At 42.6% G+C, this 23,135-nt stretch overlaps 1 protein-coding gene across 1 annotated transcript in view; it reads right to left on the bottom strand.

The window, feature by feature from the left end:
- Nucleotides 1–22,890, bottom strand: part of BICC1 (BicC family RNA binding protein 1) — a 132,202-nt gene extending 109,312 nt beyond the window's left edge. Inside the window, exon 1 of the mRNA XM_034435360.3 lies at nucleotides 22,329–22,890. Coding sequence (XP_034291251.2) covers nucleotides 22,329–22,875 — 547 coding nt within the window. The 5' untranslated portion in view covers nucleotides 22,876–22,890. The remainder of the gene's footprint in view (nucleotides 1–22,328) is intronic.
- Between the last annotated feature and the right edge of the window lie 245 nt (nucleotides 22,891–23,135).

Genomic DNA, 23,135 nt, shown 5'->3' with positions numbered 1-23,135 from the left:
TATTTGGATTTCACCACTTGAATAAATCCCCAGAGAAGATAAATCCCCACAGAAAGCACAAAACCTGCAACAGGAAATTCATTCTACCTGTTACAGTTCACCTGTCAAGAGTCCTTTTTTACCTCAAGACTGCTTCCAAGACTGCGTTTCCCAGACCTATTGCCATTTTAATATAAAAACACTTTGTTTTACTGTTCAATCCCATCTCCTTTCTACATTTACAGCACAAGGAGAAAAGAGGAAATAGATTGTTTGGGATTTTTGTTCGTTTTTCTCTCATTCTAGAAGACACACAAGAGACATTTTGTGGCTGATGAAGAGTCAGAAGAGGCAAACTTTCTGACTCCAGCATAGCAGTAGAAGAGGTTAGTGGTATGGAATTCTTGTTAGCTCAGAAATTCTTGGACTAAAGATAAAATAAAACAAAAAATGTGGTGCATCTGGATTACTTTTCTAGATATTTGATTTAAATGTGGGGTTTTTTTTCAATGACTTAAAGGGAAATGGGAAAAAAAACTCTAGAAAACTAGAATATGTGTTTATTGTAGCAAAATTAGCAGTGAAATAGTAAATATTTACTTATTTAATAGTAAATAAGAAGACCATGTAAGAACACGGTGAAAACCTTCCTTAAATGCCTGTGGAATAATCAGAATTTGCTCTTCAGCCTTCAAATCCAAATTATCCTAAGGATTCTACACTTGATTTCTGTTTTTTATTCTTTTTCTGGCTGTGTCACCCAAAGTGACTCATTTGGCCTTATGAGACACAAAACTGCCTGGGAAGAACACTTTCCCCTAAATTACAAGTTAAGATGTATTGTGTAACCTTCCTTCGACTTTTTAAAACAAAGGCATTTTTAGGAGTTTTCTGCAGATGTGGGACGATGCATGGAAAGGCCAAAGCTGTGTTGCAAATTGTACCTCGGTCGATAAGGAACTGCAAAGCTCTGATGAAGCCATTCAACCTTAGAGAAAGGAGGATCTTTAGTGACCACTAGTGGCAAGCAAGCCTGCTGATATTACAGCTCTCGACGATTCAAAATAAAATTACAGTAGTGGCCAAAATTGTGGAAACCTTTTGGGAAAAGTGTATTTTTAAGGTTTGATGGCTAATAACACCACTTTTTTCTTTGTCTGTTTGTTTTGTTTTGGAGTTTCAAGATAATCCTATTCCACTGCTGGAATGGCCTGGGAAGAGCCCAGACCTGAACCCAATTGAAAATCTACGGAGCCAACTAAAGAAACTTGTTAGTCAGAAGCGACCCAGCAATAAAACCCAGTTAACAGAAGCCATCCTTCAATCTTGGTTTCACAATTATAACTGCTGCAGAAGTAAAATACTTGGTTCACTCCATGGGAAGACGTTGTAAGGCCGTAATTCATGCTAAAGGTTACCCAACTAAGTATTAACTGACATGGTGATAATTTTTGTATATCTCATTTTTTCTATGGTGATCATTTTGGTATATCTTGTTTTTTCTACGTGTTTCACTTTTCTTTAGACTGCTATTCTAATAGCAAATTCTTTATAAAAGTTATTGCATTACATTCTTGATTAAATTATCTTTCCATTGATATATAATTTTATGGTACTACTACTCCAAAAAAAGTGGTGTTATTAGCTAGTTTTAGAAAATACACTTTTCCCAAAAGGTTTTCACAATTTTGGCCACTACAGTAGAATAACTAAAATCACTCTATCTATCCATCTACCTACCTACCTACCTACCTACCTACCTACCTACCTACCTACCTATTTATTTATTTATTTATTTATTTATTTATTTATTTATTTATTTATTTATTTATTTATTTATTTATTTATTTATTTATTTATTTATTTATTTATTTATTTATTTATTTTTTATTTTTTATTTATTATTTATTTATTTATTATTTATTTATTTATTATTTATTTATTTATTTATTTATTTAAATTTATATACCACCCTTCTCCCGAAGGACTCAGGGCGGTGAACAGCCAAAGGTAAACACACAGAATACAAAAATTTAAGAATAGTTAACAGTTAACAGTTATGCTACGTTTATGCTATTGCCTCCTTAGCATCAAAGTGAAATTAAAATATACTTCAAAGCACCATCCCTGAACAAGTTTCAATTCTTGTATACTGGTGTTCCTCAACCTAACATTTGTGGATTTCAATTCCCAGAATTTCAAAGCCAGCATGAGAAATTCTGGGAGTTGAAGTCTATTAGTATCTTAAGAACAGTGCCCTATACAGTACGTTAAACAGTCAAACTTGTCTTCCCCACTCCTCCTCTTTAAATAGCCATTTATTATTATTTCTGCCAGTAGCAAGAAGACTCCAGCAGAAGACTGCTCAGATACATCCTACTCAAGACCAACTCTGTTGACCTCCTGTCCTGTGAAGTTGGCTTGTTTTCAAAATCACCCAAAGCTGACAAAGCAACCCCAGACCTCAGAAATCTGGGGCTTCAGCCAACTGATTTCTTATTATAGAAAAGCACCATCAGATTAGCTACAAAGCCAAGAATGTCTTCTAAGTGATGGCAACTGATCCTTTTGATTGCATATCATGAAAGCACCTATTATCCTCTGGTGCAGAAGTCCCACCTCCTTCTAGAAAAGCGGTTTACATTGCAGTCATTCATGTTGGAGGGGGGCGAGTTGCAGAGGACACTTGGGTGTCTTGAGAATAGGTCAAAGATGCCAACACAAAACGGTTAACAGGGGAGGGACATCTGGTTGTGCGATGCACATTTTTTAGAAGCACACATGGCCCTCACTACCCTGATGGATTTCTTTGAACCACATATTTTGCCTTTGGGGATGAGAGATCACGTCCAGGGAGCAATTGAAAAACAGTCTTATCTGTCTATCTTCTTCCTTGACTTTTAGAAGAATTTCCCATTGTCTCACGGGCAAAAAAGTAAGACATGTTCCAGTTCCCAAAGAAAGCAGACATAAGTGAATAAAGGTGGCCGAACATGTTTTGACTAATAATAATAAGAGTAGAAGGTCTTGACAGGTGCCAAAGGCACAGTGCCAGAATACACAGTGGTGTCCTCACAGGCTATTCTGCCAACCCCAACTCTTGAGTTCTCGCTAGTATGACTCCATGTTCTCTCTTAATTAAGAGACTCCCTTGAACTGAGTTGGATGACTTAGATGTAAACTTACAGTACTTTACAGTACTACACCTCCATGTAGTTTTCTTGGGGGGGGGGGAGATATAGAAATAGTTTGTCACTAGCTACCGATCTTCCATGATATTGTTTCCACTTCCCAGTCGAACTGTACCCCTCAATTTCCTGGTGTTCTCCCATATAAGGATTAACTAGATCTTAGAGTCAACTAAACTATCAGCTGATGTCATCATAGCAGCTTAATTAAGAAGTCCGTGTCCCTTGGATGGACCTTAATTCCTGGTGCCTCCTATGGGAGACATTTTCTCTTGCCCAACTAATGCATCAATAGCTGTATCTTATAAAAACATAATGCCTGATGTGTGGAGTGTGCTAAGGCATTGTTTTATTAAGACCATGCAACCATGGTTACCTAACTTCTGAGTCAACCTCAAAATCATTAAGCCACCTCGTATCTTAGCATGATGCTGAGGCATAGCAATACTCCTCCAAATCCCAGACTGCATATTAAGTGCTACAGACCTACACACTCAGGAACAAGAATTTCCTGAAAGATATTTATTGCTAGCAGGTTAATGTTACAGAATCTTGAAATCACGTCAAAGCAGTTCTCCAGATCAGCTAATGCCTCGCAAAGTGACCCAGTCTTTTTCAGGTTTTCCCCTCTTCCCTGGATACTGAGATGTTAAGCTCCCTCCCGGAATAGTCCTTCTCCCTCTTCCATGCCGCATGTTCTGTTAGACATTTCATCACACTGCCAAAGCATCAGCCATGGTTGGCGAACACTTCCCTAATAGTACAAACCTCCCTTGTTTGGTTCAGACATCCTGGTGGATTCTGTTGTTGTTAGTTGTGAAGTCATGTCCAACCCATCGCAACCCCATGGACAACATTCCTCCAGGCCTTCCTTGTCCTCTACCATCCCCCAGAGACCATTTAAGCTCACTCCGACTGCTTCAGTGACTCCATCCAGTCACCTTGTTCTCTGCTGTCCCCTTCTTCTTTTGCCCTCAATCTTCCCCAGCATTAGGCTCTTCTCCAGTGAGTCCTTCCTTCTCATTAGGTGGCCAAAGTATTTGGGTTTCATCTTCAGGATCTGGCCTTCTAAGGAGCAGTCAGGGTTAATCTCCTCTAAGACTGACCGGTTTCATCGCCTTGCAGTCCAAGGGACTCGTAGGAGCCTTCTCCAGTACCAAAGTTCAAAGGCCTCAATTCTTTGATGCTCAGCTTTCCTTATGGTCCAACTTTCACAACCATACATTGCCACTGGGAACACCATAGCCTTGACTATACGCACTTTTGTTGGCAGGATTTTTAGTATGCTGTCTAGATTTGCCATAACTTTCCTCTCCAGGAGCAAGTGTCTTTTAATTTCTTGGCTGTAGTCCCCATGTGCGGTCATCATGGAGCCCAGGAAAATAAAATCTGTCACTACCTTCATTTCTTCCCCATCTATTTGCCAGGAATTGAGAGGGCTGTGAGCCATGATCTTAGTTAGGCAGATTCTAGAGTTATCAAAACTAGGGCAGGGAACAAGGAATCGAGTCATACAAAAAAGACTCAGGAAGAATACAAGATACTTGATTCATGTGATCAGGCGGTGCAAAATGCTTTGACTTTGAATGAAACATCATGTGTCTTCTGACTGCAGTATTTGAGGCATCCAGAAATAAATGGCCAAGAAGATATTCCCCTTTTTAAAAAAACCAAAATATTCAGAAAACACAATTGGAAAGATGAGTTAGCAGCTCATTCTGTCCTCCAAGTGTTGGCTGAATAACCCAGAGAATTTACTTAAAGACGTTGAGAAGATATTTCACTGTTTGCGCAGACACTTACATAGAGTGATGGCTAAGGATGATGCCAGACATCTATTCTCATTATTTCTTGGATACACTTTGTTTTCAAAAAAGAAAATAAATTTTAAAAAAGACATCTGCAATTCAGATGACAGATAGCATAAGCTCTCTCTCTCCACCCTCTTTGTGGCCCAGGGGTGAAAACAGGTTGACCTCAAAACACCATTGTTCCAGTTTTACATTGAGTTCAGAATCCTGGAAGTGTTGCATTGGAAGAAACGCCAGACGGGCACACTGAATATTTTCTTATTCTAATGGAACACATCCAAGGCTAAAATTAAACACGTCTTGTCTTTTGCACATACTTTGTGCAAACACAAGCAGCTGTCAAAGAGGCACAAGACCCCCTGCCCAGGACAATGGAGCACCATCCTCTGCTCTGAACCCGTCTCATACCAGGGCACCGTTAGTGATTCAGCGGTATTTAGCAGCCAAATTCCAGACATGAGATTTATAAACTTGAAATGTTCTAGCTGACATCTGCAGCTGTTACAAGGCACGTTTCCAGGATCTGCTCTTGGGACCCGTTTCTCATACGTCAAAAAGGGGTAATCGTGCTCTAGAAACAAGCTCAGCGGCAGTATTTATCAGATGCGATCAGCAAAGAATGAGAGGGATGAGAACAGGTTGTAAAGGCCAGTTAAAATTTTCAACACCATTAGTTATTATGCAAGCGCATTTTTAATTCAAAAAGTTGGGAGATACTGAAGTCATCCAAAGATGAAACAATGTGAGACAGGGAAAATAAAATCCACAAGGCCTTGTTTAATATTCCATTTCATTACAAATGTCAAGGAGGGCCCCAAAATGGAGGTGAACTAACACTCTCTACATGCTTAAATCCATTTTCATAGAACGGTTCCCTTACAAGCGTGCATTTGCACAAGTATGTATTTTCTCACAAAACAAGTACTTTAAAACACATTGGAATGGTCCAAACTTTGGAAATCTGCTGAATTTCAATAAAAGCTCTACTTTTAGAAAACAATAGGTGGAGATCAAGGCAATTCATATCAAAAACGTTTAGAATGGGTTCTTATTTATCCTTAGGCCTCATTTTATACTGCAACAACCCCGACAGTATCGAACACAGAATAAAAACTATACAACGAATATTTCAGCTAAAAAGTAAACCAACAAACCACCAGTTTCCGTAGAACAACTCAACAAGCCGTTAAGACCAAGTTTCCAAGCTGATCATCCTTACAAACTTCCAATAACATGGGAAGACTCATCAATAATGTTTCTTCCCAAGACTACAAGATATAGCATAACCAATTGTGTCTACAAAACTATGTATGTATGTATTGTTTCTTTTTTTCTTTTTCTTTATTTCTTTCTTTCTTTCTTTTTTTTACATGTTTACTGTAGTTTTTCTTTTCCAAAACTCAAAATACAAACAGTATCATTTTTATATACTTTAGATTAACAATTCACATAAAATCTACATTATATACATCCTCAACTTCCTTATAAATATTACCTATTTTTGTTTCTGTTGTCTACCCACCTATACCAATTTTCCCAAACCACATAGTATTCCAAATCCTCTTTTTCTTTTAATTCTAAAATTAGTTTATTCATTTCGGCACATTCAAATATTTTTGGGATAATCAATCCCTCTGGTGGTAAGTTATTGTGTCTACAAAACCATGGACCAGTTGGCCAAAATTTTACTTATGTCTTCCTTCCTTCCTTCCTTCATAAAAATTTTGAGCCACCCATCTTGCCACATGGTAACTCTGGGCGGCTTACCATATTAAAAGATAAAACTATATAATTTATTATAGTGGGGGAGATGCTTCAAACTTCTGCTTACCCACCATTGGAAGCCAGTTAACGAACTGTGTCTACAACTGCAAAACTAGGAGTGACTGAGAAATAAACTCTGCGTAGCATCACTTCTCTAAACTGAGGTCCTCAGAAGTGTTAGACTGCACTTCCCATGCTGGGATTGACACACAACACATCTGGAGAAAGCAACAATTTGCAAAGGTTGAAGACCTCCCAAATGAGTGAAGGTTAGGGCAATATGAGAAAAAGAAGTCGCAAAATGAATGTGGCTTTTAATTAAGGGATAGACCAGGGGTCCCCAAACTTGGCAGCTTTAAGACTTGTGGACTTCAACTCCCAGAATTCTGGGAGTTGAAGTCCATAAGTCTTAAAGCTGCCAAGTTTGAAGACCTCTGGGATAGACGATGAGACACAATCAAAAGTAAACTTTCATGGTGCAATTCCTTTGGTCAATTGTTCAGGAATGATTGTTGTAAATCTCCAGTTATAAATTCTTGCGGAGGAGGAGAACGTTACCCACTAGTTATTCCAAATAACTGAATAGGACATTTCATATAACTTATCTATTAAATCTTTTTTTAAGTAAAAAAGTATCTGCATTATAGATTTCAAGTAGCTACTGAATTCTGTACCAAAGCATTTTGTTTATTCTTCACCAGTCATGAAAATCTCTTTAATGTATAAACCAGGGGCCCAGTATCTTTGGAACATCTCTCAGAGCAATGGACATTTTTGCTATTATCATAAAATGCTCCAATGCACAATAGGCTAAATTCATGCTTGATTTAACCAGAGATTTTATTTTTTCCTACCTGGAAATGTCCCATTCTCAACAGGGCAGGGCCAAGCATTTGAGAGATGCTTCAGAGAGCACAAAACTTGCAGGACAGCCTCGAAAACTGTCCTAGATTACTTGGACCTATAGAACAAGATCCTAAAATAACCGTGCAATAGAGACCAGCAGTGAGGGCTTCCAAAGCAGATGTGGAGCCTTTGCACAGTGAATGGCTCTTTCTTGGCAGAGAGCCCCTTCCTCTGCCTCGGTGGGTACTGCACAGGTTCCCTGCCCCTCAAGGAAAGGTAAGGACCATCCTGCATGACATTGAGCTAAGAGACAGCTTTCATTTTCTTTTGGCCTGAAAATAAAGCCAAGAGAAATACTTTTTCCCCCAGAAAAAAAAGCAACCAAATAAGCCAGTTTTCACCCTGTTTATCACAGTACTCCTTGTCTCCAACTGCTGCTTATCAACAAATCTTCTACTGTAATTCACTCACTCAACAGTGAGATGGGTGGCACTAAATTTAATCAATCACTAAATTTAATCAATCAACCAACCAACCAACCTTGTGTGATGACAACTTTCTGCAAACAGCTACACAGATAATTTTTAGTAAACACGTTAAATGGTAGTGAATGGATGGTGTCTGGATTGTTACCATCACTCATCAATTAAAACTCATTTGGATAACAATATTTGCTTAGGCCTATGAAAGAAAACTGAACAATAGGGCTTAAATTGGCAAAAACCTTCTTGGTCTACAGGGAAACCCAAATTCACCACCAAAAGGACTGGACCAGGGGTGAAATCCAGCAGGTTCTGGAGAAATGGTAGCGTAAATTTTGAGCAGTTCGGAGAACCGGCAAATACCACCTCTGGCTGGCCCCAGAGTGGGTAGGGAATGGGGATTTTGCAGTATCCTTCCCCTGACATGCCCACCAAGCCACGCTCACCAAGCCACACCCACAGAACCGGTAGTAAAAAAAAATGAATTTCACCACTGGACTGGACCAAAACATTTGTCACCTGTAATTTTGGCTTTGAGCACAAATGTTTTAAAATACACCAAGTAAACATTTTGGTTCAGCATCTGTTGGAACTCTGCTGATTTACTAGAAGCTTCACTACAAGCTTAAGTGTTTCATGGTAACTTTGGCTGGATATTGAAAGCATTGCAAACGGCATCATGATTAGTAATAATAAAGATTGATGGTGAAACAAACCCTTATTAGGTTATTACTTTAGAGCAGGTTTCTACAATTCCTCTGTAAGCGGCTGAGAATGTTGGGACTTGTAGTGCTGAAAGATACAATTAAGTCCTAGACTTATGGCCACAATTGAGCCCAACATTTCTGTTGCTAAGGGAGACAGTTGTTATGTGAGTTTTGCCCCATTTTACTATCTTTACTATCTTTCTTGCCCCCACTGTTAAGTGAATCACTGCAGTTGTTGAGCGAGTAACACAGTTAAGTGAATTCCCCATCAACTTTGCTGGTCGGAAGGTCACAAAATAGGATCACATGACCCTGAGATACTGCCTCCAAATTTTGATCACGTGACTACGGGGATGCTGCAACAGTTGTAAGTGTGAAAAATGGCCATAAGTCACTTTTTTCAGTGCAGCTGTAACTTCAAACAGTCACTAAACAAACTGTTGTAACTTGAGGACAGCCTGTACTTGGGGGGAAAAGCCATGACCTCCAAATCCATAAAATAATGATATATATATATTGTTCCACTGGCATAGTCACAAAATATCGAGCCGCTGACCAGGTTCAACAAGAGTAAAAGTTGAGCTGTAAAGGGCCTTAGTAACAGGGCAATTCTGAGAGATAAAAGCCTGTTCTTCTCATCATAATAGCAGAAAAAACGTTTCTGAACTTTTTGCCTTAAGTGCTTCCTGCCTAAGCAGGGGGTTGGACTAGAAGACCTCCAAGGTCCCTTCCAACTCTGTTATTCTAAACAAGGCTGTATGTTTATTTCTGTGCTTGGTTTGAAGTAGGTGCTAGGCATTTTCGGAGAAAGGAGGATTTCTCAGGGTAACAATGCTGACACAATGCTGAATATACAACACAACAGCAGACGAATCAAAGTTGGTCAGAGTTGCCTGACAGCCAACTCTTCTGATCTGGGAAGCATCCATGAGTGAAATGACTCAAGAGCTGTCTGTCCAACTTCCTCCTTTATCACCGGGCCATCTGCTGGCTTTGCTCAAAAACCTCCCTTCCTCGCTTACAAGAGTCACAGACAGCCTGTAAGACATTTAGCTAGATCAAGTCCACAGCCAAAGACAGGAGTGACCAAAATAAGAGAGGAAATAAGATTTTTGAGGTTATATACTCGAGCTTACCTAGTTTTCCTTGACACTTCAAAGTTAGTAAGAGTCCGTATAAAGCATTTACTTGGGAAATATTTCTGTTAAAGAAAATGGATGAGTAAATGAGGTGGCCATTCGTTTTAGCAGGATCTCTTAGACTGGCGTCTAGCACCAGATTAAAATATTCCTGATATTTAGGGATTTCCAAGACAACTACAAAGCTTTTAGAACTGAGTTTAACTGGCATGGCTAGTCTAGTGAAGAGAAGAGAAGGACCAGGGGAGACATGATAACAATGTTCCAATATTTGAGGGGCTGCCACAGAGAGGAGGGGGTCAAGCTATTTTCCAAAACACCTGAAGACCAGACAAGGAATAATGGATGGAAACTGACCAAGGAGAGAGTCAACCTGGAAATAAGGATAAATTTTCTAATAATGAGAACAATCAACCAAAGTTGCCTTCGGAAGTTGTGGGAGCTTCATCACTGGAGGCTTTCAAGAAGAGATTAGAGTGCCATTTGTCAATAATGGTGTAGGGTCTCCTGCTTGGGGGGGGGTTGGACTAGATGACCTATAAGGTCCCTTCCAACTCTGTTAATCTATTATCTTATCATTAAGTAATGTTATTAGAAAAATAAGTGGGTTTAGTTTCTTTGAGAGGATTGTGTGGATAATCTCATCAGGAGCAGATTATTGTCTCCAACTTTCCTTTGGTATAACGTATCTTTTACTGTGCTTTATAGTGCTTTTTAATTTATTATTGCTATTATGATGATTTCTGTCCCTCTTTGACTGTAAATAAATAAAATGACTTAGTAAGGCCAGATTGTTGGGAAGGATGTTCTTTCATTTTTATGTCACTATTTTTCAATATATATATATATATATCATATCTTCTCATTTTATTCAGCATGAATATCACTAAACCTCTGGGTAATATATATGCAAATGATATGCAAACTTTATGTCGCATTTTGATTGCAGATCCTGCATTTGCAGAATCTGGAGTACATCACAATCCCATTTTCCATTTAATTATAGACAAACAATTATCAAGGTATTTGGGTTCGTTTGCATGGACAAGAAACTCTTGTGTGTTTATTCACCAAACAGCCAGTTTTTAATCAGACTGTCCACAACAAGCAGTTAACAGGGCATATTTTCCAAAGGAAGGTAAAGATTATAATGTAACCCACAAGAATGTGCAGCCCAGTAATACTTAACTTGGACATTTATGCCAAACCAAGATAACCTGCTGTAGTACTAAGGAAACACTGAAATTTGAGAAAATAGTATTATTCCAATAGTTAACAAAGGAATGTGCAAACATTTAAAAAATGACTACTGCCACAAATCTATTCCATATATTTATTTTCCCTTAGGAAAGCCTAATCAGCAAATTTGGTTTATGATTTTTTTAAAAAATAGTAACTGAACCCTTTCCTGCTATATACACATGAAAAATGAAATGTAAATGTTTTTTTAAAAAAAAAAAAAATCCTTGGGTTTCTGGGGAATCCAAACCTAAAACGTTACATTTCTGCCTGCTAAGCAAAGAGCTTTAAAAACGTTTAAGGTAGAAGAGAAAGGAAACTTAGATTCTTTCAGAGGTTTATTACTACTGAAATTATTTGTATAGCATAGAATGAACTTCCTGTGTTGCAAAGCTCCCCACTCCAGAAACTTCCTTCTGAAGACTCACTTAACTTGAATTTGGAAATCCTTCCGTGTCTGCCACAACCCTTTGATCATGATGGCCGAGAGCAAATATTTGAAGACATGCGATGGTCAATAGCTTTCCAATTTATCAGCCTGGGCTGTGAAGGAGTCCCATTCAACTCTAAACTCTCGAGAGGGACATAACCAATAAAAGTGCCATTTCTTCCTTGATCTCAAGCAGAGATTACCCTGGAGGCAATTCCCAGTGGAACATGGATTACATTTCTAATCTAATCAATTATCAATTGGTTTCTAATCAATCTGGAGTTGTGGGGTCAACAAACCCTCTAACATTTCCTTAAATGGGAAGGTCGCCTACGGCAATATCCAATTTCAGAGGATCTTAATAAGGGTGGCATGTCTGATTCTTAAAGCACAGGTAGTCCTCAATTTACAGCCATTTGTTTAGTGACCATTCAAAGTTCAACAGCACTGGGAAAAAAATGACTTATAGCAATAGCAATAGCACTTAGACTTATATACCACTTCATAGTGCCTTTACAGCCCACTCTAAGCAGTTTACAGAGTCAGCCTATTGGCCCCCAACAATCTGGGTCTTCATTTTACCCACCTCAGAAGATGGAAGGCTAAGTCAACCTTGAGCTGGTCAGGATCGAACTGCTGGCTGTGGGCAGAGTGAGCCTGCAATACTGCATTCTAACCACTGCATCATGGATGGGTGGGAGTAGTGGAAGGAAGGAAGGAAGGGCAATAGCACTTGGACTTTTATACTGCTTTTCAGTGTTTTACAGCCCTCTCTAAGCGGTTTACAGAGTCAGCCTATTGCCCCCCAACAATCTCGGTCCTCATTTTACCCACCTCGGAAGGATGGAAGGCTGAGTCAACCTTGAGCCGGTGAGGATCGAACTGCTGGTTGTGGGCAGAGTGAGCCTGCAATACTGCATTCTAACCACTGCACCATGGATGGGTGGGAGTGGTGGAAAGAAGGAAGGAAGGAAGGAAGGAAGGAAGGAAGGAAGGAAGGAAGGAAGGAAGGAAGGAAGGAAGGAAGGAAGGAAGGAAGGAAGGAAGGAAGGGCAATAGCAATAGCACTTGGACTTTTATACTGCTTTTCAGTGTTTTACAGCCCTCTTTAAGTGATTTACAGAGTCAGCCTATTGCCCCCCAACAATCTGGGTCCTCATTTTGCCCACCTCGGAAGGATGGAAGGCTGAGTCAATGTTGAACCGGTAAGATTCGAACTGCCAAACTGCAGCTAGCAGTCAGCTGAAATAGCCTGCAGTGCTACACTCTTACCACTGTGCCACCTCGGCTTATGACTGTTTTTCACACTTACAACCATTATAGCATCCCCAGGGTCATGTGATCAAAATTCAGGTGCTTGGCAACAGGCATGTATTTATGACGATTGCAGTGTCCCAATGTCACGTGATCATCTGACAAGCAAAGTCAATCGGGAAATCCAGATTCATTTAACAGCTGTGCTACTAAGCGACCAAGGTCGTAAAATGGTGCAAAACTCACTTAACTATCTTGCTTAGCAACATAAATGTTGGGCTCAATTGTGGTCATAAGTCAAAGACTACCTGTATAGCATGAACCACAGTTTGCCTGATCACTGAGAAAGCATTACTCCTCCCAACCTGGATGGTTTTTTTTTTATAAACTTATCTAGCGAATGAGTAGAGAAACTCGACCCACGCAGCTTGGTAGGGTCTCCTCTGTCTTGCATATACTCCTTCTCGGCCTTTCATTCCCCCTCTTACTTTCTTCTCCAACCTTCTCTAAATGCTTGCAGTTTTCCCTGCTTTTTCTTCTGATGACCTCCCAACTCCTAACATTTTTAGAGTTGCCATTATATCAGGGGTGGGCAACTGTGGTCCTTTTACAACCTGTGGACTTCAACTCCCAGAATTCCTGATACAGCCAAGCTGGCTCAGGAATTCTAGGAGTTGAAGTCCACAGGTTGTAAAAGGGCCACAGTTGCCCACCCCTGCATTATATGATTCCAGCCTTCAAGCTCTTTAGGGGATGATGGGAACTGGAATCCAAAAGAACTGGAAGAGTGCCTGATTGGACTTAAAATAGGCAAGGTAATGACCTAACCCTCAAAAGAGTTCAGAGACCAAAAACAACTATTTGCATAACCAGAAATGCTACAAAACACCATTAGATGCAAAACATACTGAATGGAAGTTCTGCAAAACTATTGATAAAATCTGAAAATCTGCATGGATCAGAGACTGGGGTGGGGAGAGAAAAGCCCTAAAAATGCCCAAAACACATCCAACAGGCATCCAACAGAAATATTAAATCCGAAAAGTGGGAGGGAATTAATCTTTGAAACACTGAAACAATCTTTCTAGACACTATACTAAGTTACCAGAAAGTGAAAAATCAAAGTATGATTTTGCAACGATTTATAAAAAAGCAGCTTCTTGCTGAAATAAACTTTAGAGGGACGTATTTAGCCACCATTCTGCCCTTGCTTTAAATACATCCAGAGGTCCTTTTTTTTTTTCCCCTGAACATTTTAATATTACTAAAACTTTGTCCCCTTGCAAGATTCCATTCCCATTACGTAGGAAACAGCCCCATGCAGATGACATCAACTGGAACGGACATGGCCTTGATTAGAAGTGAAGATTAACTTCACGGAGGAATCAATATGGTGGCAAGGCTGAGGTCTCGGGGGAGGAGCAGGGTGGGTGGGTGGGTGGGTGTGGATCCCTTCCTCATGTTCTCAGTGGAGATATTTGGTGTGTTGCTCTTTGTGCACAGTTGTGTCCCACTAAAGAGTTAGGTAGAAGGATGGGTTGATGAATTGACAGTATCTCCAGCTTTTTTAAAACAGAGAGCCTGGCAAGTTTTTTAAAGTTTTAAAGACTCGCAGACACATCTGCGACCTCACACACTCTGAGAAACTTCTGAATCTGAATCCAATCTGTTGCATAGCCATAGGATATAATAAATATTATCTCGGGCAAGACCGTAATACGTAGTATTTGCATAAGAAGGGCTATTCATCATATCCAAAGTATCAAATGGGCTACCATAGCCAAGTTAGTCACTGGAGATTTCTCAACACAATTAACTTGTGTGGAGTTGTAGGACTGTTAAGATTTTCCTAGAGATACGCAACGAACACATTCATATCTGAAGTCCCTCCCCCCTTCTTCTCTGGACACATAAATTAAAGCTGAATAAAATAAGTGACACAAACAGGTTGCAGCTGATACTGAACAGATTTCACTGGGACTTCAGGCAGCTACGCAACTCATTGATAACCTTCTAAACATTCAAGATAGGAAATCTTCCTTATCAAACCTTCAGAAGTTGTGGGAGCTTCATCACTGAAAGCTTTCAAGAAGAGGCTGGGCTGCCATCTGTCAAACATAATGTAGGGTCTGTTTGGGGGAGTGTTGGACTAGATGACCTACAAGGTCCCTTCCAACTCTGTTAATCTGTAAAAATCAACAGCACAGCCCAGAAACTTCATTTCCTTCTGCAAAAGTTAACAGGTTTGGGCACATTCTGCTCAAATGATCATGAAGACTCTCAGTTCATCAAAAAGGTTCACTTTTTTTTTTTTTTTTACAATGCATCATGCTCCCTACCCTCAACCTAAGATGAAGATGAAAGAGGTCCACCAAGCTGCAACGGGGAAGAGCATCCAAAGTGGAGTGAAGCCATCAAGTAAGATGACCTCTTTCCATCCCAGCTTCTGGTCAGGGAGGAGTCTCTGGCCTTGAAGCTGGTGAGGGAATCTCCCAAGCACCAGTCTATGCAACCAGCACCCTTCTCTTTCTGGAGTTGCTTTCCTTGAGTCTGAAGTTCTAAGAAGTTCCCAATGTCTTGCAAGCTGGTAGCAAAATGTGTACCAGGAGTTAGAGGAGGAGCAAGAGATAACCATTGCTAGGCTTCCACAGTTGTCTAAGCCCCCCAAATGCCAGCAGACAAGAGTTTGTGCCTCTGGCTGGACAGGAAACTGGAGCCCCAGCTTTTCAAATGGGAAGGAGATCACAGATCACCTGGGATCCCACGTGGTAGTTTGGGAAGAACCCAAGGCTTAATAAAAAAAAAAGCTAGGAGACCTTTACAGGGCTGTACATAACAGCACCATACCTTAACAACCAACTTGACAAAAATGCAATTTTCCACCAAACCAGTCTAGAGGATTTATTAAGAGGCTCATCTACTGCATCACATTAATCCGTTTTTTAACTTCAACAGTGTGCTGAGGTATAGATGCTCAGTGAAGGAGACTACCATTCACTAGCAATCTTCATTTGTGTTGCAACAAATAGATAAATCCTCAGAACACTTTCTTAATATACCTTTCATGACAATAAATGAGGTGGAATGAGAAGCAACCTCACGCTGGGATTAGTGGGATGAAAATCTCAGCTCTCCAGACATTTAAGCCTCCATCCAGGAGCTGGCAGAAGACTCAACGCATGCAAACTCTGCACGATTTGACTCTTGGTTGCAGACAAATACAAGACGAGATTGTCCACTGCAGTAACCCAGGCTCTGTGGTGCTGGTGCCCCCCACCCCCGAGGTTTAAATTCTCGGACTTTCTGAGCCATGGCAAGAAATGGAGATATGTGGATAGAATAATTCTCTCTTTCCTGAGAAGGGCATCTGCCAGCTTCACTTCTTACATCTGCCAACCCTATACATTCCTTCAAAGATTACCATGAAGAAACATGATAACATGAATAAAGTAGAGTCAGGTTTCATTTCCGATCTCTACATTTTTAGTAACACTTTTTAGTGTTACACAAATGTAGTACAAAAAAAAAACAAATTACAAAAAACGGAAATCAAAGGAAGAGAGAAAGAGTGTAAAACATCCCCTGATCAATAAAGGAGAATATGTATTTGTAGCTCAAGGTTTTCCCAGTTGCAATGTATGGCTGTGAAGGTTGGACCATAAGGAAGGCTGAGCGCCAAAGAATTGAGGCCTTTGAACTCTGGTGCTGGAGAAGACTCCTGCGAGTCCCTTGGACTGCAAGGCAATCAAACTGGTCAGTCCTAGAGGAGATCAACCCTGACTGCTCTTTAGAAGGCCAGATCCTGAAGAGGAAACTCAAATCCTTTGGCCACCTAATGAGAAGGAAGAACTCACTGGAGAAGAGCCTAATGCTGGAAAAGACTGAGGGCAAAAGAAGAACGGGACGGCAGAGAATGAGGTGACTGGATGGAGTCACTGAAGCAGTAGGAGTGAGCTTAAATGGACTCCAGAGGATGGTAGAAGACAGGAAGGCCTGGAGGAACGTTGTCCATGGGGTCACAATGGGTCGGACATGATTTTGTAACTAATAACAACAAGCTCAAGGTTGAAATAAGAGGTCTTTGGTGCACTCTGAGCTTGGTGGTTTTCTTGTAGATGTTTCATTCCCCAAACTAGATACCATCATCAGTGCTAGTCAAACAAGCAAGCTCAGAGAGCACCAAGGACCCCTCATTCACTGACCAGACAGCCAAGAGAGAAAGGAACTGACATTGTCAACCGCTTCTTAAAACATTAAAAGTTCTCTCCCCTAGTGAGGAAGTTACTTGTAAGGAAATAAAGATGGGACAAAAATCTAATAAATAAAAACATAAAAGGATGAGCAAATAGTGTCATCAGGTTGGGATGGTTAGCACAGGATGAAAGGAAAGCATATGAGAGCTAACCTCTGGCAAACAAAGGGATCACAGGAAGGGTTGTGCTATCTTTTTGTTTGTCATTTTGGGGTTTGAACCATCTCTTGTCCCCCAGGCTGTTCTTGGAAGAAAGTCACACAACCCCTTTAAACTAACATCTAAACTTAGGGCCTTGCACCACCAAGTCCCCTTTTCAGACTTTCCAATATCAGTCCAAACCTGGGAACAGAAAGGAAGCAGGAGAAGCTGGGGCCAGTCTGGCTGAGAGGAAAGAGGCAGTCCCACTAGAAAGACAGGATTTGGGTACCTGTGGCTACCCCCCAGTTGAGCAAAGGTCAAGGAAAGGCAGGAAGGCAAGACCAGGCCCAAAAGGATCAAAGGAGCTGCCCTTCCGCAAAGCATCCCTTGAGGGAATTCCCATCAGAACCTGGATTAGCTATCTTATCTAGTCAATTGATCAATTGATTTCTAACCCATCTGGAGGTCAACAAACCCGCCAATGTTTCCCTTAAACAGGAAGGTTGCCTGGGTGATTTCCAAGTTCAAAGGGCCTTAATAAGTGCGGCATGACTAGTTCCCAAAGTATAGGATGAACGGATTACCCAAGAAGCATTCCCAAGACCAACCTGGATGGCTAAAAAAATAAATCTAGAGGATGAATGCAGAAATTCAGCCCATGAAGCTTAATAGGGTGTCCTCTGTCTTCCATATAGTCCTTTTCCCTGCCTTTCATTTCATTCTTGCTTTCTTCTCCAACCTTCTCTATCTGCTCTTCCAATGACCCTCCCTCTCTGTCCACTTTTATTTCTATTTAATTTTCTGAGCTCACGTCTTTTCGGAAGCCACCTCATTTTCTTTCATGTGGTCCCAAATATCAGACGGCACCCTCCTGTTGCTGGGATTTTGCTATTAGGGCCCACATCAAAGGCATACATTCACAATAAAATAAAGGTAAAAGGTTTGAAAGAGTTTGTAAAATATAGAAGTAGAGGAAATCCAAATCGAAGGAGCCTATGCTTACGTGGAACTCTGTGATGCAACTTGAACAAACAGAAGTGGGTGCAGACAAGGCCCACAAATTTAAATTTTCAAGGAGTTTTGAGTTGTCACCCACTCTCCCCCCCCCCATTAAGCAACAGTCCTCACATATACAAACATTCAAGAATCACTGCACCCTTTTAGGAATGGAAGGTATCTTCAGATTTAAATTATAGTAAGGGATGTGAACTTTTTGCTCAGCTGCATGCCAAAAATCTTGTATCAGCACAGCAAAATATTAACTGCTTAAAGATTAACCTGCTCCCCAGGAGACCAATTCTAAATGGAAACACATTCCAAACTTGAGTCCAGTCATACCAAATGCTTTCTTGTTACCCAGAATCCACCAGGATCTACAATCCAATATCAAGGCTATGCTGAGACTACTGGAATTAAAGAGGTCTCTCCAAACTTGGCAACTTTTAAGACTTTTGTGGACTTCAACGCCCAGAATTCCCCAGCCAGCCATGCCCTTCTGTTTTCCCATACTGGCTGAGGAATTCTGGGCGTTGAAGTTCACAAGTCTTAAAAGTTGCCAAATTTGGAGACCCCTGGAATAAAACATCAAAGATGTAGCACATGTATCTATTAACAGCAAACCTTTTTTTGTTTGTTTTTATTACCTTGTACTGGACAATAAATATTCAGTATTTATTGAATACTGCTTTCCAGTCATATAGTTTAACAAGGGCTACAAAATATTTCTCAGCTGAGTAATGCAGGTGGGTTTACAGATTACAGATTAAGAGAGTTGGAAGGTACCTTGGAGGTCATCTAGCCCAACCCCCCGCCCAAGCAGACCCTACACCATTTCTGATACAGATGGCAGTCCAGTCTCTTCTTGAAAGCCTCCAGTGATGAAGCCCCCACAACTTCTGAAGGCAACTTCTGTTCCATTGATTGATTGTTCTCACTGTCAGAAAATTTTTCCTTATTTCCAGGTTAAATCTCTCTTTGTTCAGTTTCCATCCATTATTCCTTGTCTGACCTTCAGATGCTTTGGAGAATAGCTTGACCCCCTCCTCTCTGTGGCAGCCCCTCAAATATTGGAAGACTGCTATCCTGTCTCCTCTGGTCCTTCTCTTCACTAGACTAGCCAGGCCCGGTTCCTGCAACTGTTCATCGTATGTTTTAGCCTCCAGTCCCCTCATCATCCTGGTTGCTCTCCTCTGCACTTTTTCTAGAGTCTCAACATCTTTTTTATAGTGTGGTGACCAAAACTGGATGCAGTACTCTAGGTGTGGTCTTACTAAGACTTTATAGAGTGGTATTAGTACCTTTAGATCAGATTTTTAGAATAACATGTATAGCTGTCTAAGTAGCTCAATACAGCTTCCAAAGATCTATTTATACAAATAATTTTGCATGTCTGCAGAGCCACAACTCCTATTGCATGTTAAAAGGTTTATGTATCTATAACAATGTAATTATTTTAAAAATCACAAAGAAATAAAGAATCATAGTTTCAGGATCAGTTATTTCTAGATATTCCTCCTGGTTCTGGAACACTGACAGATTTGGAGGGCACCAAGCTAGGGGTGGCTGGTCTACATAAAGCCAGAAAGTCCGTGTTGAATGAAGCAGGAAAGTTCTGTAGATCAGCAAAGTCCTGAGTAGAACATGAGCTTCATCAACTCCAGTATTCATTTTTCAAAACTATATTTTGATCCTGATTTAGATCCAAAATGCTCCAAACTGTTAAGTTTCTCTTGTTTGGTCCAGATTATAAATCAAAACTGATTTTCATTTTTTTTTAAAAAAAATACTTATTCTAAAATTATACAATGCACGTAAACTATTTCTGATCTGCACATCTACTTCTACCGTATGCAAAGCAGTTAAACATATTCCATCCAAACAATTTCCTTCACATTCTAGCAGAAGCAAATTTAATTCAAAACAGAACTGAATTTAAGGCATTCCAGTGTAATCATAAGCAGTTATGAGGTCACATTTGCAGCAAATATTCAACCATTTCCCATCATGCACTGAAACCTGCATAATTTTTAAAATCAAGTGGAGTGCACCCAGTCCATATGACCTTCTACTTTGGGCAGAATTATCTGTCCTGGATGATTTGTCCAGCTCCTATGAATTTCCACGCACATAAAAGGCAGTTTCCTAATGGAGTGGACACCAAAAAACCTGAGTGGGCCTTGCTAAGAACAAAAGTATGGTCAAACCGGCTGCTAAAAGTTTATCTTAAACTCTGAATTCCAAAACTGGGGCTTTTTACTATTAAGCACTTTTTCAGATGTGCGAAGACGGCATTACAGTATTGATGGCCCTTGCCTGAAATGTACATTTCAGCTGCCTTGCCTGAATTGTAAAATCTGCAATATCCATTTTATCTTCTGGTCAAACAAGCCTCAGCATCACCCAGTATCCAAAAATAGGAGTCAAACCTTTCTCGGCTGAAGTCTAGATGGGCAAACTGGATTTGGCCAGGCACGCTCCCTAAGTGACCCTTGAAGGAGGGGGGGGGGGCAGGGCTGGTCTTTGAAGAAGATTCTGCTTTAAGATCATATCGGCTTTAATTTCCAAAAAACTCGAGGCTGGTGCTTGAATCTACATAAATTAGGCTTTGCAGAGTCCACAGTTCCTTTCCTTTTAAGTGACTCAAAATTCTAGCTTTTTTTTCTTCTTCTGACATTGGATATCTTTTTGGCAACCACACAGCTCAGAACTTTCATGACCAGGGAAATGCACAACGCTTGTGGATTGTGAAGCACAATCTTTTTGTGCCCCTTTAATGCTTCAAACCCTTAAAACAAAACAAACGCCAGGCATCCCCCCACCTCCGACCCAGCCCATTCCCCAGGAATCTACTACCCTCCTCAAGTTGATGAGACAAACATCTGTAGGGGAGCGATCTTTATCCACATCTGGGGCTGCTGGATGTATTGGGAATGCTAGACGGGAAGGAAAACTGGGAAAGGGGCAGGAGTGGGGGAGAGAAGAAAGCAAACAGGGCAACCGAGACGGGCAGCCCATCTATTCCACAGGGTGATCGCTCAGCAGACTATTTCTAGCTCTCTCCGCAGACTACCGGCTTGTCGGGCGGAGGGGGGGGTGATGAAAGAGGAGGGAAGGGAGTTGAATTTGGGGCTCCCGAAGCTCGACCAAAAGTTGGAGCAGGAGCAGAAGACGGAATTTGCCCCAAAGTTTTGCCTCCCCCACCTCCCCCCCAATTTGACAGCAACAGCCGACGCTGGAAGCCAGAACCCTGGGATGCTCCTTGGAGCATCAGCTGGTCTTCTTCCGAAAGCCTCTTCCTTCGCCCCCCAATTTGGGCAGGGAAAAAACGAGCCCAGAAGGCATCTGCTTCTCTCCCCCTGCCCCCCTCCACTCCCAGACACCGCTTCGCTGTCCCGGCCGGTTGCAGCCCAATTCTCAGAAATGGCCTTCCCAGAAAGGGGATCAAAGGATTCGGGGAGGCAAACAGGCGGGGCGCTGAGAAAGTGCTGCTCAGCAGCTTTGATTGCGCGACGTTCGCGGACTTGGCAGCTGCAGGGAGAGGGGACCACGCGGAGAGCCCGCTCCCACTTTTTTTTTTTTTAATTTGATTTATATGTCGCCCTTCTCTGGAGACTCACGGTGGCTTACAATGCGTTAAGCAATAGCCTTCATACTTGTGTATATTTATACAAAGTCAGCTTATTGCCCCCACAAACTGGGTCCTCAATTTACCTACCTTAGAAAGGATGGAAGGCTGAGTCAACCTTGAGCCTGGCGAGATTCGAACTTACTTTAATTGCAGACAGCTGGTGTTAAATTACAATGCATTAATCTGCTGAGCTATCCAGGCTCCTTCTCTCCTTCGCCGCCTTCTTAGGGGCAAGTCGGGCTGGCCCCACCACACCTACACACCCCAAATGTCCCAGCCTTTCTCCTCCTGTCCCGCGGGAGTGGGGAGGGAAAGGGGAACTCTGGGCCCTCCGGAGGGCCTGTAGTACCGAAGAGCCGAGCCCCCCACGGCCTCGCGGGGCCACCGGTCGGGCAGCGGCGCCGGCCCCCTTCCCTCCGTCCCCCCAAACCCGCCACGTGGTGAGAGAGCCCGCTCCGGCCCGGCTCACCTTGCAGCATGGCCTCCAGCTTCTTTCGGTCCACGCGGAACCGCTCCTCGCCCCACTCGGGGCTGTCCGGGGCCGCGCGGGAGGGCCCGGCCGAGCAGCCTCCTCCTCCTCCTCCTCCTCCTCCGTCGCTGGGCAGGGGCGAGTCGGCGCTGCGCTCGCTGTTGGAGCCCGGGTCCGAGAGCGGGTAGCCCGGCGGCGGCGCGGCCATCCTCGGGCCGGCCGCTGCGCCCCCGTCGCCCTCGGCCGCCGCCGCCGCCGCCTGCTCCGCTTCTTCCCCGCAGCAGCAGCAGCAGCCCCCGCGGGAAGCTATCTGGCCCCAGAGGAGGCCGCCCCCGGCTTCATCCCAGCCCGCCAGAGCCTCGCCGGCTCCGCCGCCCGCCGCTACCGCCTCCAGCTCGGGCTCCCCGCCGGGCGCGCGGCCGGAGCTGCAGCCGCCGCCGCCGCCGCTGCTGCTGCTGGCCTCGCACAGCGCACGTCCCGGGCCGGCGGCGGCTCTGCTGCGCCCCCATCCCGCCCGCAGTCCGCACAGCATCCCCGCCTTCTCCATGGAGCAGCGCCCGCCCAGCCGCCCAGCCAGCCGGAGCCCGAGGGGGAGGCAGGCAAGCCGAGGCCGAGGCCGGGCCAGGAGCCGCGTGGGCGGGTCGAGCTCGCACAGCCGGTGGGCGAACGCGGGACGGGGCGGCCGGGCCGAAGCACATCTGTCCGGAAGGCCCCGCCCCGCCTAATTATGCCTTCCTCCTCCTCCTCCTCCGCGCATTGCCCGGCGCGCTCCAGCGGTCGGGATCCTGCAAGGCGAAAGGCGTCTCC

This window comes from Pantherophis guttatus, chromosome 6, assembly GCF_059756535.1.
Source record: "Pantherophis guttatus breed Tessera chromosome 6, ASM5975653v1, whole genome shotgun sequence".
NCBI lineage: Eukaryota > Metazoa > Chordata > Lepidosauria > Squamata > Colubridae > Pantherophis > Pantherophis guttatus.
The sequence above is the reverse complement of the archived record's forward strand: the minus strand, read 5'-3'. Positions and strand labels throughout refer to the sequence as shown.